The sequence below is a fragment of the Penicillium daleae genome (assembly GCF_028827525.1).
Source record: "Penicillium daleae strain IBT 16125 chromosome Unknown utg000004l_segment0_segment0, whole genome shotgun sequence".
Classification (NCBI taxonomy): Eukaryota; Fungi; Ascomycota; class Eurotiomycetes; order Eurotiales; family Aspergillaceae; genus Penicillium; species Penicillium daleae.
This window is the reverse complement of record NW_026623152.1, coordinates 1,337,496-1,355,999: the sequence shown is the minus strand read 5'-3', so window position 1 is coordinate 1,355,999 and position 18,504 is coordinate 1,337,496. Positions and strand designations below refer to the sequence as shown.

General features: G+C 50.3%; 5 protein-coding genes across 5 annotated transcripts; 4 read left to right on the top strand and 1 right to left on the bottom strand.

Annotated features, from left to right (window-relative positions):
• Positions 1–13: 13 nt before the first annotated feature.
• On the top strand, positions 14–1,035 carry N7458_004130 (TFIIIC subunit 6 family protein; the record flags this gene model as incomplete). Its single annotated transcript, XM_056907512.1, has 2 exons — positions 14–79; positions 154–1,035. The coding sequence occupies 2 exons, from the start codon at positions 14–16 to the stop codon at positions 1,033–1,035; spliced, it is 948 nt and encodes a 315-aa protein (XP_056768239.1).
• Positions 1,036–2,414: 1,379 nt separating this feature from the next.
• N7458_004129 (alpha-glucosidase-like protein maltase) lies at positions 2,415–2,777 on the top strand (the record flags this gene model as incomplete). Its single annotated transcript, XM_056907511.1, has 1 exon — positions 2,415–2,777. The coding sequence occupies one exon, from the start codon at positions 2,415–2,417 to the stop codon at positions 2,775–2,777; it is 363 nt and encodes a 120-aa protein (XP_056768238.1).
• Positions 2,778–3,852: 1,075 nt separating this feature from the next.
• N7458_004128 (uncharacterized protein) lies at positions 3,853–4,092 on the bottom strand (the record flags this gene model as incomplete). The annotated part of the gene is made up of 1 exon (XM_056907510.1): positions 3,853–4,092. The coding sequence occupies one exon, from the start codon at positions 4,090–4,092 to the stop codon at positions 3,853–3,855; it is 240 nt and encodes a 79-aa protein (XP_056768237.1).
• An 8,173-nt stretch (positions 4,093–12,265) lies between these two features.
• Positions 12,266–15,753, top strand: N7458_004127 (glutamate dehydrogenase (NAD(+)); the record flags this gene model as incomplete). The annotated part of the gene is made up of 4 exons (XM_056907509.1): positions 12,266–12,578; positions 12,644–15,480; positions 15,547–15,647; positions 15,708–15,753. The coding sequence occupies 4 exons, from the start codon at positions 12,266–12,268 to the stop codon at positions 15,751–15,753; spliced, it is 3,297 nt and encodes a 1,098-aa protein (XP_056768236.1).
• Positions 15,754–17,079: 1,326 nt separating this feature from the next.
• Positions 17,080–17,739, top strand: N7458_004126 (uncharacterized protein; the record flags this gene model as incomplete). Its single annotated transcript, XM_056907508.1, has 1 exon — positions 17,080–17,739. The coding sequence occupies one exon, from the start codon at positions 17,080–17,082 to the stop codon at positions 17,737–17,739; it is 660 nt and encodes a 219-aa protein (XP_056768235.1).
• Positions 17,740–18,504: the final 765 nt, after the last annotated feature.

Sequence of the window (18,504 nt, the reverse complement as noted above, 5' to 3'; positions counted from 1 at the left end):
CTCAAGCTTCAAAATGGAACAACCCATAGATCCCGATGGAGATGAATGGGAGTATGAGTACCATGAGACTGAAACAGAGGTATGCCAATAACCCTCTCGCACCATTGCACATCTCAGTCAGCCCCAAACGCTAACTCCCCTCCCTCACCCAAGTCCTTCTATCTAAACCTGGACCTCTCGGCCGTCCACGGACCCATCCGCCCACCACGCCAACGCAAACAACAACCAGACACCACCTCCCACCCCAACGCCGAAGAAGAGGACTCAACACCTTCACACCGACCAGAACACACCCTTGAAGCAACCGCCACCAGCGAACCTTTCACGCCCCTCGACTCAACCGAACCAGAGGCGCTCGCCCACGAGCGAATCCAGATCCTCGGCCTCCACACGTGCAACCCGATCATCTCCTACTGTAACCAACTCTTCAGCTGCACCTGGGCCGATCAAATCGGCACCGAATTGATCTTCGCCCATCCCGATAGAAGCAATACAAGCGATCCGGGCCAGCCCTTCCCCGCCCCACTCCTGCAGGGTCCCTCCTTCGAGCTCCTCGCCGCCAACAGCGTGAAGATCCTCGGTCGCAAAGCCAATATCACCTCCAGCGCGAGCTCGGGATTGGTCGGTGATGCACAAGCAGGCACTAGCACGAATGTGGCCCCTCCCGCCTCGGTAGAGGAAGGGCCCACGCCCGCTACGAGTGTCCCCCGCCGCGCTGTCCAACCGTCGCATCAGACGAATTTCCTGGCGCGATTGCAGAGTATCAAGGCTGCGAGGGGTGAGACGGATACCGTGCGGACGACGTATAGTACGAGGCGGAATGTGAATATTGCGGATCGTTTGGGGGCGTGGGCTCGGACGGAGGCGCAGTTGGCGGAGATTCATTCGCTGAATGATCGCGCGCATAAGGGGGATGGTGATGCCATGGCCGCGCTGGAGCAGATGATGCGTGAGTTTGCGCAACAACAACAACAGGCACGGCAACAACAAGAAACAGAGCCGTCGTCGGTCCCGATTGACCCGCAGCTTATGTGAATAGCAAGGATGGGAGGCGATGAGGCGACGAGGCCTCTCGCCATGAAGAGCAATCCATCCTGAAGTTGCTGCACAGAGGTGCGATGCTTTCGACTGGCTCAGACAGAAGAAGCCGACTGAGCTGGGGATATCTTCTTCAGGTATCGGCATCAGCTGTCGGTGTTGCTATTAGCCCGATAATGCACCTGTCACATGTGATCACGGGCCGAAGGAGCAGACGCATGCATAATCATCGGATACCCAGAGGCATTGCATATCTTGCATAGGACGAGAAGCTCAACTTGTGATCATATCTTTGTGTATCCACTTGATCTGCCGTTAACGACGGGCATTACCACCCTCGCATCAACAACACCAGGGCTACACCGAGGTACTCGCATAATTTCATGCCCTTTACTCCGGTTTTCCATCCTATTCAAGCCCCAACCCGGACATGATAATTGATCTCCCTCCGGCGAGCCTGGCCAGGAGCTCGTGATTATCTACACAATATCGCGGATAACGTCATAGTCCATCCGAGATGTACCGAGTAGCCGCGACGATACGACAATGACTAGGCACTTCACCATAATTCAAATCAATGCCATTGATGATACCCTATTCATTTCCTTGTCCGCTCTGGCTGTCTACACTCGACCCTCACGTGTGCACCGCCCTCGATTGAACGCAGCAGACACCTGCACATATGGAAACCCCGGCCGTCATACGATAGTAGATCTTTGTCGTGGGTAATATATGACCGTGCTTTCTAGGCGAGAGGAGACGTCGTGATCAGCGATGAGAACACATGCGGACACACTGTGCAAACGGGACTTGGGTGGTATGCAGAAGAGTATCATAGTCTATGTCTTCCTTAATATCTCGATCAAAATTTGACTCTCTTTTCTAAGTCGAATAACAGTCGTCTCTTTCCTGGCTTATATATAGCCTTAATTTTCCTCTAACTTCCAATCAATAACTATATCCTAAACCAATATCCCAACGTAAATCTCTCCTCTTTATTCACAAGAACCTATCTAACCCACCACTCTACCACACTCGCAACAATCAATCAAATTCCCCCAATACTCCCCCAAAAGCCAAACACTCACATCCCAAATCCTCCTCCCATTAACTAACCCCAACCACCCACTCCTCCCCACCCCAGACCGAACCGAGACTTCCTCTCCGTATGCGCCTCAAGACATAAATAGAGCCTTTTGTAATCAACACCAACACCAACACCAACATCACCACCAACGTCAACATCAGGATCAGCCTTATCCGCATCAACACCCCTGCACACCTCCCAAGCCCAAGGACAACGCAATAAACAAAGACCCATCCAAAACCCCAGATTACTCGTAGCGTAATACGCCAGGGATCACGCTTGGACACCCATGCAATGGAGCGACGGACCGAATGCAGGTTTTGCGACAGGCAACGTGACACCTTGGATGAGAGTGAATGATGACTACGCAAAGGTGAACGTAGAGGCACAGATGGCGTCTACAAGTCAAGAGCTCTCTGTCTGGCAGTACTGGCAGCTAGCCCTACAGAACCGTAAGACCCACAAGGATGTCTTTGTCTACGGTGACTATCAGGACGTGGACTTGGAAAATGGGCAGGTCTATGCATACTTCAGGGTGGGGGCTCAGTCGAACGAAAAGTGGCTGGTCGCTATGAACTGGACGGGAAGTGATGCTTCCTGGGAAATGCCTGTGTCGGTTGAAGTCGAATGGATGGCTCTTTCTACGCTCTAAAGACAGATCAGGGTTGAAGGGCGGTCGACTATCAAGTTTCAGGCCTGGGAAGGTGTCATGATGCGGTGCAAATAGATGTTAGAATAATGCATAGATATATATTGTTACCGTATTCAGAATAATACAGAGTGGTGGGTATATACTTCCTAGCAATTCGGTCTAGTTAACGTGGATGGTGAAACGAATATCCCAGCGGAGATTTTAGCCTCGATTGAGCACTCACACGCAGCAGAATTGAGACCACTAAGCTAGTTAGCTCTTTCGGTCTACTTCACCAGTCCAAAAGTGACGTATCTCTCAATTCTTGGAAGTAGCTACTTAAAATGACTGCTGTACAAAGCACCGACCGAGTCGACTTGTTCCGAGCGAGAAAACAAAGCGCTAGAAACAGCGTCGTCGTAAATCAACTGCAGGGTAAGGTTTATATTCTATAATCTAAGACTTAGGAATTAAGTATATCGAGGTCGATTAAGGTAGTGGAGAAGTAGAAAGTGCGCAAAAGATCTCCCAGTGAGAGTGGAAACGAGGCCGTTTCAGGCACCAGAGGCTGTCATTTCCGGCGTCGTTTTCACAGGTCCCGATAGTCTAGCTTGAAATGGCACCAGACTCGATGGTCGAATAATCATCCGCCATGGTAGACATCGAGTCCTTGTTCATCTACACTTCTATAGTGACCAAGGTGAATATTCAAATAGAAGAACATAATATTATGACCGAAGGCCTTAGCAAATAAAATAAAACCCAGACCCAGAGATTACTTTTCGATACCCAAAGAAAAGAAAAGTCCGAGATCAAATCAAACCAGACCAGTATGGCGGGTAATTGACTGATCCCATGGTAAACACAATGAAGCCCCAAAGAAGGACAACCGATTCCAACGCCGCCATGCTCGCTAATCCAGTCCAACCCCCAAATCACGGGGGAAATGAAAAGCAACCCTCTTCTAGAAGAACTCCGGAAAGCACCACAGAAAAAGAAAAAGACCATCGCAATCACGAGCAACGCTCAGCAAAGCGAACCCCAACGCAAAGCCAAAGATCAAATATCAAACATCGACCTCGCTCGCCGAGCCCATTTACTCCAAACTCAAGCAAGGAATCTTCTCCCTCTTGGCAATGTTCCCGCCATTACTGTCAATGGCAAAGCTGACCGGCGAAGGTGGTGGTGCGGGAGGCATCCCGTCAACCAGATCGTGGGAGAGCTTGTTGGTCTTGGTGTGGGTGGAGGTGATGATAGCGCGGGAGATGTCTTGCGAGTATGCGGCGAAGGCATCAGCGGTTGTGGGAGGGGCGATGGAGTGGGTGCGGGTAGACATTGTGAATGTAGTAGAGTGGTAAATGGAGATGTTGAGGTTGAAATAGTAAGGACTGAGGTGTGAGGGAGTGGGTGTGGATTCTTCCAGAAAAGCAAGTGAGCTGGGAGGAGCTTGGTTCTTTTGTATGTGCTGCTCGCGTGGTTGGAAGTTGGACCTCGGCACGACGGGGGGTGGTTTTGAGTTGCGGCTGAAGGGGTCGACCGAGCTTGATTGTGTTTTGTGTCTTGTGGTGTGTATTATTTTTAAGCTATGAATGTTGATGTTAGCATTGGATCGGAGGAAATCGTGGTTTTTGCTCTTTGCTTTTCGTGCTGAACGGGGGTGTTTCCGGGTGTGCCCGAGTGATTGAGACTCGGGGGATCGGAGGGTGTGGCGAGATGCAATGATGTAACGGAGATGATCACGGTTGCAAGGACGGACTCACATGAAGATGCGGTGGGTGTTGGAAATATGGCAATGGGTGTGGTATGTAAGAAAATAGAATGGACAGTTGTTGACAGTGTGGACGGTGGAGGTGAAAGACGGTTGTTTTGTCAGGCTAGTGAGATAAGAAAGTGTCGATGATAGGACAGCGAGATAGCAGGGAGATTCCGCTTTGAAGCGATAGCAGGAGAATGCGGTGGTGAGTTGAGAAGTTGTCTCTTTTGAGAGAAGCAGCTTTCAATTCAAGAGGTCGAGATGACGAGACGGTTGGAGAAAGAAAAGAAAGACACCAGCAGTTCGGGAATCCGGGGGGGGGGATATAACGAGCGAACCTCCTTGATTAATCGGATAATAATTCTATCTACAGTAGGACGAGAACCCCAGACCCAAAAAAATAAAATATCAAAAAAGAAGGAAAAAGCCAACGGGAAAACACAAGAATTCCCGAGTGGAGCTCCTCCTGGGGAAAAGCCCAAGTACCCGCTACAAAGGACAAAGTACTCCGTCCACTCAGTTGACAGAATGTACTACTCAACACCCACTCCTCCAATAATTGCCTACCCTTTTATGAATCCAAGTAGCTACTACATACCTTTGTAGTCATTTATAAATCCATCCTCAATTCTAGAAAGCAGCACAAGCAACTACCCTCTCCAAGTCCCAGCCAACACCCCAATCCCTCGCAGTCCACCTCCTCCCCCAAAGATCGACCCGCCAAGACAGTCCCATCGCCTCATTCTCATTCTTGTCGCCCAAAGGGCCTAATAATCAGACACCCATAAGCCTAGGCATGCCCAAACAAAGCACACACTCACCCTTCCTATCCTACACTAGTCCAAAGACCAACACAACCCGGACTAATAAAGAAAAAGAGCAAACATACAGACTGTATAAGTAAAGCAAAGCCCAACAAATATTTAGCATGTACAGATGTACAAGGTACCTACCCATCGAACGCGTTCCACTTCCTCCCTCCTCCCGTGTGGGGGAAAAAGGGCCCAGCCAGAACAGAACACAACGCCCATAATCCTCATCCCACAGCAACGCAACAAACCTTGCCAAAGAAAGGGACCGGGGCCGGGGCCGGGAAAAAGGGCGGCTACGCCTGCCAGGGGTGGAAATCGCCCGGGGAATTGCGCCCGATGGGATCAGGACTTCTCCGGAAATGGAGGGAGATAGGCACAACCCCACAACTTACGTGCGACTAGTGGGTTCAGGCTTGACGGGGGCTTCTAGGGGCTTCCGGGGAAGACAGGCTAGAAGGTCCGATGTGGGTTTTAGTCCTTTTGGCTTTTTTTTTTTTTTTTGGTTTTTGGAATTTGAATTTTGGGGGGGATTCGGGTTGTGTGGGGGGGGGAACTGTAAGCTTTGATGGATCATGAAAGGGGAAGAAGCGGGCGGAATGTCGGCTTTTGGTTTCCACCTGCGTCGATGTGCCTAGCAGATGCGATCTATATTATTAGTATTACTGTATTCCGTACAGAATTTATCATTGTGAGGGGGAGTACGGGATAACTCCTACCTTGAAAAAGAAGGTTGATGGGTTCTAGCGAGACAACAGTATGTGTTGGTATTTTGATTTAGTGCTCCATAGTAGTTCAGAGATAAACTTGGTTTCCGCCAAGTTGCGTGAGCCGAATCCTTCAAGGGGGATTCTGTGGTGAGAAAGTTCGGTCCACGAGGGCGATCCTCCGGTATGATGGTTGCATTGATATGGGCCCATGGACCAAACTGTCGGGGCGAATATGAGACGAGAGGGAGCTATGAGAGTCCATGGAGAAATATCGGACAGATGATGGTTACATATTTCCCGGTCATCCCAACCTTACTGTCCTACGTAGAGACTGGATTTGTTTGTGAGTATACCACAGAGAGAGCACCTAACATACGGTCTGTCCATATCGCTCTCACATATCGCGAAAGATTCGGCTATATTCCAAACCACGTACTATTCAAAAGACCATCGTTAAACCGGACTAATTCCTCCCGAGCACGACTGCCGTTGCCAGGAACCTCCTCCTCCTCATCCCAACGCTAACGCCTCAAAGGTGGAGCCAGGCTTACGCCAAGGGCAGCCTCACCACCGGCTGCTTACGATAATTGGGCCTGTAGTTTCGTCTCCCTCTTACGGAATACATCAACCTCGATATCGGGGGAATTGCGGAGTAAGCTCCTAGCGGCTGGCTAATTGACGTCCTTCCTTCTGAGAAGTCTTGTCCGGAGACTCCGCATTACATCCGGATCGATAGCGGTACTGTGGAGTGTGGACGATTCATGTTTTAGCCGGCGGGTCTAGACGCGGTTGATCTGTCTTGTTCAGTTGCCGGAATGATATCCGCCCGGTCGCGGTCTTCGATCATTCAATAATAGTAGAGATATTATCATATTGGGGATTTAGGCTGCAGTGAATATTGTAGGTATATGTACGGAGTAGGTGGAGCTAAATGCTACGATCGGTTCGGTTCGGTTCGAGGTCAGGGGATTAATTTGTTGTTAGCGTGACAAGCTCGCTGTTTATATGAGTTCAAACGTTCGTTGGCTATTCATCAAGGGATTTAATTCCAGGCTGATTTACGATCAGTTAAGAGTAGCCTTCTACACAGGTACTTCTATACTGGACCAAATGCTCTACCAGCGACAGCAACAGTCTCAATCCGCACACTTAGCTATCTACCCATCCTCATTTCCACTCTTAGGACGATCAGTCCATATAGTTAGCTGCGACTATTCAAATAACCTGCTTGCAGTACTGCATGGTACTTAGGCACTCGAATCCACCATCTTAGCCACTTCACGGAATATATTTCCGAAGTCCCCCCTTGAACCTTGAACTTTCCCCTGTCTCGTTCTCTTGTCTCCACTCGACTCCAGTCCAGGAACGGGGTATTTTCCGGGGAAATAGTAAACAGTGAACACCAAGCAACCCCTTCAGACAAAAACAAGAGTTGACTTTATACAGTATGTGATTCATAGAAAGGCAGGCATAGGTAGCAACTTGCAAGGGGAGAATGAAATGTCTCGCTGCATACCACAGAATTTAATATTAGTAGTAGGATTTCCAGGATCCTGGGACTCCGCGACTGCGTCACGCATTCTCCGGAAGATGTTCCCCCCGCCCCTGGATCTTTGCTTAAATGGGGGGCGCGAGGGGAGTGTCGGGAGTCTGGGGTATGTGTCCAGATTGGCGGGTTCAAGCTTGGGAGGAAGGTCAGTTAATAATAAATTTCACGGTGTTGATAACTGCATTATGAGAGTAGTCCTGTAGGGGAACAACGACACCTCTAGTTATTATTGGAGGACTGTAAAACGTACGCGATCAGTCATCTAGTATCAATGCAGAGAGTATCTATGGACAGACAGCAATTCTTCACCGCAAGATAAGAAATCTTGTACAGAGACAACGGGCAGATGTAGCATCGTAGCGTGTACTGCAGCGCGTACTATATTTACCTACATGTACTCGGTACTTGCTACTTGACGACCAGGATGGTGCATTGTCATGTTTGGCCAAGTCCTAAGTTAACTAAATCTTGGCGGATCAGTCATGCCAGGGTGTGCATGCAGTGCCAACATTCGAATTCCTATTGTACAGTACGTGCGTACCTCCCTAACCTCCTGTAGCCCAGCTTGATCTAGGCTAACTATTCGCCCCCGGTTCCCTGACTCATCTATCATATTAGCTCCGTACAAAATATATATCGTTCATGATTGAGATGGATGCCCAGCGCCTAGAGTCTGTTTGTGCTTTGTTTGCCCTCGGCAAAACACACGTAGTGAGACAATCCCCTTGTCTTGGGCATCCATAGTCCAAGCAACGATTCTTTGTATACAATCCAAGCCAAGTCCAGTATTAGTTAGATCGGTGATCCCGACATCTTCCAAGGGTCGCTCACACACAAGGCTGGACTGGGGATCCGTAAGACTAAGTAAGTACGCAGGGGCTTTATCCTGTACAGCACCACTTCACCTTATCGAGGGCTGGATGATCTCCAAATTAGGCAGGACTCCTTGATAGACAGGCGTTGAGGAATGCACCTACATACTGTACTGATCCATGGCTCATCCCATCGCGAATCGCGATCATCATCCCCTTTCCGATCCGCATCTGCACGCTCGATCCCCAGTGGGCCGTGCGCAAGGACAAAGCTGATAGCGATAAGCAGGGAGAGTTATTGTTGGAAGTTTTCCATCTTTATCAGTCCCCAGCTCCTCGATGTAGCATGGCACATCAGGGTCTTACCTTTTCCTCAACGGCATAGTATAACGCTGCCTCTATGAGCCTTTCGGGAGAGGGTACAACAGCACGCTGCTGGTGTCAGCCGACCACTTACCCCAAGTCAGAGTGTCAGACTAGGTGTCGCTCTAACCTAGATAAGCCATGACTCTGTGCCTCTCCCGTCCATGGGAGAGATGAGGTCTAGCTCTGAATCTGGGTCTGGGTCTGGGTCCGGGGGTGGTTCAGCTACATGTTAGGCGCTGACAGGCGTCCCGGTCGAGATGACAATCCTGCAATGTAGAGCCGTTCTTGGTGCCTCAGCGATGGTGCAGTCTTAGCAAATTTTGGAGTGATTGCGATGAAGTATTGCGCAAGAGGTTACTACGATTGTTGTTGTTTGGAGGAGGGATAATAAGAGCGGTCGGGAGGAGCTGTGTTGAGGATGGAGACCTCATGATATGACGCAATGCCAGACTATATGGAATAGCGGAAGGATAAATCGGCTATGCTTACTGACTTTGAATCCAGCACATTGACCACTAGTTATGCTTACGGCCTACTCACGACCTTACTGGCATTGATCGCATTCCACACGATTCGGATGGGATAGCCGAGTTGGAATGGAGAAGTTCAGGCCTGAGGCAACAAGAGATCGGATGATCATTTCCCCTTCCCGATCTAGCCAGATCAGTCCAGCACCAGCAGTCACCTGATAAGTCACCTGATCTTATTTGAGGTCCTCCAAACATCCAAATCACTCAATAAAAACCTCAATCATGCAAATCACTCATCATCTCCTCCATACCCCATACAAATCCAGTCCAGCCATCCAATCCTCCATCCGAAATGATATGCCAATTACCTCATCTCACGCCGAAACGGAAGCATCTTCCAATCGCACGCCCGCCGAGCCCGCTATCACGTAAACCTGGCCCCGCCACGACAAGATTCGGTTCTGTTGGGGACGAGTGTCTCCCTCGTGTCTGATGATTCGCTGCGCCACGAAACAACGAGGGCAAAATTCCCAGCTTTTCCACATCCTGCAGATTTGAAAGTTCCAGTACAAACCAGGACCAGGACCTGGCCAGTGGCCAGCCCTGAGAGGAAAAGTCTGCACTCCCCCCATCCTCCTACCCCGCAACAACCGGCGATCCAGGTACCGCCCATCCAACCCCTCCGGTTGGAGGCGCCGGGCCGGGGAAGGAATGAAGAAATGGAAATGACCATCGATGCAGAGATTTATGCGCGATAGCGTAATAGCCGGGGCTATTACATTATACATTACTGTTCCAGGCTTGCGTGCTTGCGCCATATGCTCCGGAATTTTGGGAATCCTCTTACTTTGCCAATTGGATGATTACCCCAGGATCCCCTCTTGCTGATGGCGAAAATCCCCCGGACGGGACGGCCGCTTTCGGTTGGTGGATAGATTTTTACTTACATACTGTACTCAGGAGTATACTATAGTGCTTACAGGCTTGTAGTAGGGCTGGAACGTGGGCGAGTCGGGGATAGGCATTGATTGAGGAAAGGATGATGGATGAAAATTTCAAATTGAGGTATTTAGTGGGTTCAATCCCCTCTCGTGGTTATTGTTCGCGGACACGTTCGACGTCGTTCTGTAGTACTGCGAAGTACCGCGTAGGTAGTGTTTGGATTGACTGAATAATTTACCTCCGTAGGGCTTCCGGTGCCTTGCGACGGGGCCGGGCGCCATGACACATCGCATTCCACGATGTTCGACGATCACCTCATTCTGGGACGAGCGGATGGAATCGAATTGTGTCACTTGTTACTGTCAGACTGTACAATACTATACTAGAAACATTTGTACGCTATACGTTATGAGACTACTTTGCCTTCATCGTCTTCGTCCTTGGTTATACTAGGCTGAGCCACACGGGACCTGGAAAGGAGTAAAAAAAGGAAACCATTGAGGCCATGGAGATGGTACCCGCATATAGAATGCTGACCAGCTCAGGTGACCTTGCAAAGAACTGTTGGGTTTCTGCTTTTTTCTGTCTCATCGACTCATAGTTCCATAGTTAGTTTCCATAGTTCTACTGGATTGGGACTTGCCCCTTGAGAGGCGTTGCTCATTGCCCCTAGTTTTTTTTTTTTCATACATCGTGATAATTTTAGAGGCGCTGGTTTCGGCATGTCTCTCCGCAATCTTCGTCTTGTGACCGCTGGACTCCGCCTGATGCTCAGGTGAGTTGCTAGAGTTGCTATAGTTACTCGTAGACCGCTAGAAAAAGAGTATACAGTTAACAACCTAGACACGGTAGTTAGTACTCTGTAGTTAGTATCTGGGGTATACTGTAGTTAGCAGTATATTATAGCTATACTCTTCCTGTACTATTCTTGTACCATGTATAGTAAATACACCTAAAAAAATCTCTATCTCCAATTCCTCCCTCAGCAACCCCCGTTCCAGACCCCAAGTGAGGCAATTCTTTTTTGGCCTTTGGCTATTTTCGGCCCGCATGACGCAGCGGGATTTTCGTCTCGGTCTTGAAAGTCCTTGACCTTCGGAAAGAGGGGCGATGCCTGCCAATCAGCGGATCGCCGACCGCCGCCGGGGCCTGTGGCTCGCGGTCTCTGGCGGTGTCTCTTAGTCACGCCCCGAGGCCTTTACAGTCCTCGAAGAGGAATGAGCGTGGACTGAGTGGAGTCACTGCGGATCAAGGGCCTTCGAGACCACCGGTCACGATGGAGTCGTTGGTCGTTGCCCGCCGCCTAGCATCGGCTATGACTGGTCCAAGTGTGAACGCGTGCTTTGTACGCTGGTCACGACGTGGGCAGGGAGAGAAGGAGGGGGGGCAATGGGTTTAATGGATGGGGTAATAATAATAATCCCAATTTAATTCGGATTAATTCAAGGGAAAAAAATGGGAAAATTTGGAGAATCAAGGCAGTGAACCTTCTTTGTTGCGCCGTATTTAAATTGCCTGGCGATTCCCCGGATTTCCGTCCAAACCATCATTTTTTTTGCGATCAAGGATTGCGATCTATATTCGACGATAGTTGATGGCGCTGGTAAGTCATGACTTTTGTTTTGTTACTTGTTGGGCTCTAGGATACTGCTATACTTGTATACTACTATACTACTATACTCTACACTGTGGTATGGAGAGTATCGTACGTATACTACAGTACTAGTATAGCAGTGCTATCTCCTATCTCTCTGCCTTATCGGCCTTTCCCCTTGCATGTTATCATTTGCCGCGACCGCAATTCCTCAAGAAACGCAATCATCAATTATCCAGAGGAATTGCGGCCAGCAGCAGCAGCAGCAGCAGCCCGCCGAACAATTCAATTCGCGGTGACGACTGCGACTGCCCGCTGATAAGCGCGTCCGTTTGGCTTCAACCGTTCCCGCTCTTATCTCTCTCTACTCTCACTCCTCCTACCCGTTCACGTGCCCTTCAGCTGGCTGACTTGGACCGTTTCTACAGCGTCTTTTCTTCTCTCTTCGTATTTAGAGTCTCTCTTCGACTTTCTCCTCTCTCCCCCTCTCCCTTCTTCCACATTATGGCGTCTCCTACACCCTCAACTCCGCCCTCCGAGGCCTCCAATGGCGCTGCCCTGCCCTCGCGCCCCGCACAGGGCCTCTTCAATAGCCGCGATGGTAGCTCTGGCACTGGCACCCCCATTGGCTTCCAGCGATTCCCTCACAACAAGCACCTCGATCATGTCGTCGGGGCTGCTTTGCGGCAACCCTCTCCGCAGCCCACGCACCTGGGCATTCCTGGTACCCCCGGTTCCCCGCACCGCGTTTTGTCTGAGGAGGATCCGGGTTACATTGCCGCCACCTTCGAGGGCAAGCAGAAGCAGATGGAGCAAGGTAAGGACATCGCGAAAGACACCAATTGGGGTGAAAGGACAATGCTAATACCGAGGATTTTCTAGTGATGGACCAATTGGAGGAGAAGGGTTTCTTCCCCAGTGATTTCGTCGTCTCCGAGACTACCTGGTTCTATAACATGCTGGGCATCGACGATACCTACTTCCAGACCGAGTCCGTCGAGAACATTGTCACCCAGATTCTATCCCTGTACGCCGCCAAGGTCGCCGCCTACGCTCGTGATGATAAGCAACTCGAGATCCGCCTGGACAAGGAGGCCGAGGACCACGCCGTCTACATCGATACCAGCCGGCCCGGTCTTTCGTCCGTGGATGGCCCCCGCTACGAGCAGCGCATCGATGAGAAGTATATCAACACTTCCAAGGGTGCCAACAGCTACCGCGTCGAGACTTTCCGCTCCCCCACTACCCTCCCCGGTGACGGTGGCCAGCAGCTGCGCTGCTACTTCGTGTACAAGTGCCAGTTCGCCAACCCCAACCCAGACCCCAACGAGACCAACATCGATATCATCGGTGAGAAGCGTTTCCTGCAAAAGGCCACCCCCAACACCAAGGCCATCTACCAGGAGATCATCACCACCGCGGTCAGCCGTCACGGCCCCGTGATTGAGATGTTCGAGATCGAGGGCAGCCGCGAGAAGCGTCTCGTTATCGCCTACCGACAGGGTTCCGCCATGGGCCTGTTCAGCGCTCTCTCCGATCTCTACCACTACTATCGCCTCACTAGCTCCCGCAAGTACCTCGAGAACTTCTCCAACGGAATCACCGTCATCTCGCTGTACCTGCGCCCCTCGCCCTCGCCCGAGATCTCGGTCAAGTACCCTCCAATCGAGGCTGCCATCCACCAGATCATGAAGGAGGCTTCCCTCTTGTACTGTATCCCCCAGAACCGCTTCCAGGGTCACTTTGCCACTGGCCGCTTGAGTCTGCAGGAGACCATCTACGCCCACTGCGCTTGGGTGTTTGTGCAGCAGTTCTTGAACCGTTTGGGCTCCGAGTACATCTCGCTGTCTGCTCTGCTTGATTCTAACAACAGCGTTCACGCCGAGTTGCTGTCCAAGATCAAGAAGCGTCTGCGTACCGAGACTTTCACCGCGGACTACATTTTCGAGATTATCAACAACTACCCCGAGTTGATTCACAAGCTCTACCTCGACTTTGCCAATACACACTATGTCCAGACTCAGGAGTCTGGAGATGACTTCCTGCCCACGCTCAGCTACCTGCGTCTGCAAGTGGATGAAGTCCTGGATGACAAGAAGCTTAAGCAGTTGATCCGCAACACCGCTGCTAACGAGCACGACGAGATGGTGATGACCTCTTTCCGTGTTTTCAACAACTCCATCCTCAAGACCAACTTCTTCACCCCGACCAAGGTCGCCCTGAGCTTCCGTCTGAAGCCCGACTTCCTCCCTGAGCACGAGTACCCTCAGCCGCTCTACGGCATGTTCCTCGTGATCAGCTCCGAGTTCCGCGGCTTCCACCTGCGTTTCCGTGACATTGCCCGTGGTGGTATTCGTATTGTCAAGTCTCGCAACAAGGAGGCCTACAGCATCAACGCGCGCTCGCTCTTCGACGAGAACTACAACCTTGCCAACACCCAGCAGCGCAAGAACAAGGATATCCCCGAGGGTGGTGCTAAGGGTGTCATTCTCCTCGATGTCAACCACCAGGACAAGGCGCGGGTCGCCTTTGAGAAGTACATCGACTCTATCATGGACTTGCTCCTGCCCCCCGTCAGCCCCGGTATCAAGGATCCCATCGTCGATCTGCATGGTCAGGACGAGATCCTGTTCATGGGTCCCGATGAGAACACTGCCGAGCTGGTCGACTGGGCCACTGAGCACGCTCGTGCCCGTGGTGCCCCCTGGTGGAAGTCCTTCTTCACCGGTAAGAGCCCTAAGCTCGGCGGTATCCCTCACGACACCTACGGCATGACCACGCTTTCCGTGCGTCAGTACGTGCTCGGCATCTACCGCAAGCTGAACATCGACCCGTCTACCATGCGCAAGCTGCAGACTGGTGGTCCCGACGGCGATCTGGGATCGAACGAGATCCTGCTGTCTAACGAGAGTTATTCGGCTATCGTCGACGGCTCTGGTGTCATTGTTGACCCCAACGGTCTCAACCACGAGGAGCTGATCCGCCTCGCCAAGAAGCGTGTTATGATCTCCGAGTTCGACCTGACAAAGCTGTCTCCCGCTGGTTACCGTGTTCTTGTTGATGAGAAGAACGTCAAGCTCCCTTCTGGTGAGGTCGTCCACAACGGCATGGTCTTCCGTAACACTTTCCACCTGCGCCACGCGGAGGGCGAGAAGTTCGACGTCTTCGTGCCCTGCGGTGGCCGCCCCGAGTCTATCGATTTGTCCACTGTCGGCAAGCTCATCCAGGACAACAAGTGCGTCGTTCCCTACATCGTCGAAGGTGCCAACCTGTTCATCACGCAGGACAGCAAGCTGCGTCTCGAGAAGGCTGGCTGCATCCTGTTCAAGGACGCCTCTGCCAACAAGGGTGGTGTGACCTCCTCCTCGCTGGAGGTTCTCGCCTCGCTCTCGTTCAACGACGAGGAGTTTGTCGAGAACATGTGTGTTCACGAGGACGGCACCGTCCCTGAATTCTACCAGGCCTACGTCAAGCAGGTCCAGGAGATCATCAAGGACAATGCCACTCTCGAATTCGAGGCTATCTGGCGCGAGCATGAGCAGACCGGTGTGCTGCGCAGTGTTCTGAGTGATCGTCTCAGTGTGGCGATTACCAAGCTGGACGAGGAGCTGCAGCAGACTGCGCTCTGGGACGATCTCGCTCTGCGGAGGTCGGTGCTTGGCAATGCCCTGCCCCGTCTGCTGCTGAACAAGATTGGTCTGGATACTATTCTGGAGCGGGTATGTTTGAATCTTGACTCCGTGTCTATTTTGGAGAATATCATTGCTAACTTTCCTTGTGTCCAGGTTCCCGAGAACTATCTCCGTGCCATCTTCGGCAGTCACCTGGCCAGTCGCTTCGTGTACCAGTACGGCAACCAACCAAGCCAATTCTCCTTCTTTGATTTGTACGTCTCCTCCTTCCCCCAAACCAAAACCAAGAACCCATTTACTAACAACAATCCTAGCATGTCCAAGCGCATCGCCGAGATCCAGTCCTCCAGAAAAAATTAGAGGGCTGTGCATCTTTCTCCTCTTTTCCCTCCCTCGTCCCCGTCTCCCTTTCCATCTCGCCCCTGTCTTGTCTCGTGCACCCAGTGTCTTTTTATACCTGGACCTCATTCCGATTCCCATGTTTCCAGATTTCCCCTCCAATTTCCTTTCCCGATGTCTCGGGGAACCGCTGATGCTCCCTGCCTCTTTATACCTTTAATAACTACCACGTTCACGAATGTATGGCTTAGAAAAGTTGCTTGTTGGACTGTTTAGGATGGTTCCGCTTGAGATTGTTTTTTTGTTGAAAATGAAAATGAAATGACAATAACAATTATAAAGAGAATGATAAAGATGAAGATTATGTTCGTGTAGGGAGGGCTTCTGGAGTTTGGATTAGGAGTGTTTGCGTTTTTGAGTACGGTATAGAGTAGAGAGTAAGAAACTACTTCATTGTCAGGGGATGTATGAAATAGAGACGGAGATTGACGATTGACTCTCTTTTTTAGTGACCATTTAGTGAACATCGTTATGTAGGAGGGTACGAGTTACTTGTGGTTTTCTAACTATCAGAGAAAATTCATCGTATCCCATAAGAAGTTAGGAAGCTGAACCTTCTAAGTTAATGGAACTGGAAAGCGAGGAGCTGGCCTGTAGGTTTAATTAGGCTTGTTAGACGACCTGATCAGAGAACCTCCCATGAATAAGTCTTACCTACTGTACATTGTCGCCGCAGCGGAAAGTTAGCGCATGTCATTGCAAATAGTCCAAGTTATTGCGGGGCGTAGCGAAGCTTATTGCTTGCCCTGAAACGAACGAAGTGAGAGGAAGGAAAACGACCCGCGCGTGACGAAAAACTATAAGTTTCGCGACTCAACAGACTGCCAAAAGTCCATACAAATTTGTGGCGAATTGCGTCCAAAATCGCGGTGATGGGCTCGCTTTGCTTCATGTCATTGGAGGCTATTCTTACAGTGTCATTGGACGCAGTTCTTACCGGAAACAACTCGAGTTTGTAGGTTTGGACCCTTGGCGGTTTCCGTGGTTTTAGTGGCCAGCTCACCTGTAACCTCAACCTCGGAGATCGAAGCCGTTCCCTCCAGCCAATCACGTAACGAGATCAGCCTTCGCGGATTTTGACCATGTGTGGTTTAGCGCATACCTTTTCTGAAGTCGCGTCCTCAACCTCAACGTGATAATCTAGTCTTGATATAATAGAGGGACCACACAACCTCTCTAGATTCATCATCTCTATTCGTTCTATCCACCTCAATCGCTGAAACAGCAGTCTTACCTCCGTGTTCTCCCAATTACTCCTCTTTCATAATGTCAACAACTACATCGCCGATGGACTCTGACACCCTCACGCTGGATATTACGGCTGCTACGAATCTTAGCCAAGGACTTTCCTACGAGCTCATGTCAAAAGGGAAGCTTCAGATGTACCGCATCGTAAGACCCGGTCCTCAGGCCGACTCTATGTACTATATTGAGACCCACGAGACTCTCTCCAAGCACAAATTTGACCTCCTACTTCACCAAGGAGACTCTAAGGACGGAGAAGTCCTCGGGGTTGTGAAAATGCACCGTCGCGGCTTCACTATCGGGCTTGGTAATCCAGCTGGAGAGATAGAGGGCAAGCAGATGGAATGGGAGAGATTGGAACGGCCAAAGAAGTATAGTCACAAGATATACTATTTCGATTTCGGAACCGGGGCACAGAGGATGACATACACATATCGGAAATCATATGGTGTACTAGGGAGGCTGAAGAGCATGGAACTCCGCGCTGGAGGCGTTGATGACGAGGATGGACAGCTCCTGGCAAAGTGGGTAGGAAGCAGCTCCTGGACGATGAAGACCGGCAGCTTGTTCATCGCACATACGGCAAAGAGCGGACAAGATCACAATGCACCTCGTGACGAAGAGGCTAAGAAGTGGGAGATTATGGTTTGTTTGACCACATTTGCAATTATTGAGAGTCAGGTCAGAAGGAGTAAGGGCTAAGGGTATATGAGGATGTCGCGATGTAGCTAGGAGGGAGGCTGCTTTGCGTAGAGCAGAGTATGCTTGTAAATTGTATATATTTTACCTAGTAGTACTTTCAGTGACCTCCTATTCCTGCACTGGTGCCTATGATACCCAAAAAGATTTCTCGAAAAGTGCCCGGATGGATATTAAAAACTTTTGACAAATCCCTAGTACAGTACGAGCACGTGGGCAGATGCCCTCAAAACAAGTTTCTTGCCGCACAAAGCCCCATTAAGATCTATATAGGTCGAGTCAGACCTTCTCTTAAATAAGGGATATTTTTGCACTCTTTGTGGAATCTAGGTACATTTTACACGGGATTTCTTAAGATAAAAATAACTATGCCAGTGAGGGCTGTTCTCTGTTGACTGAACGATGCAGGTACACATTTTTAATTGCTCTTCAAGAGAATGGTTTGTATTTTCATCCAATATCCTGGCTACCATCGATCACGCAGCATATAGTTACTAGACAGGGATAAGGTAACAAATCGTGGTAAGATATTGTGCCCTGAAACGACCGAAGTGAGACGACGGAGAAATTCCTGCACGTGACATTGGACGTCTATTTTCGTGACTCGATAGACTGCCAAAAACCCATACAAAATTGTGGCGAAAGTTGTCTACAATCGCGATGATTGGCTCGCGTGCTTCGATGTTATTGTAGGAGAGCTTTCACTGTTATTGGTGGAAGACTTTCTCTGACACTGGAGAAAGGCCTATACCGAAAATGACTCGTTAC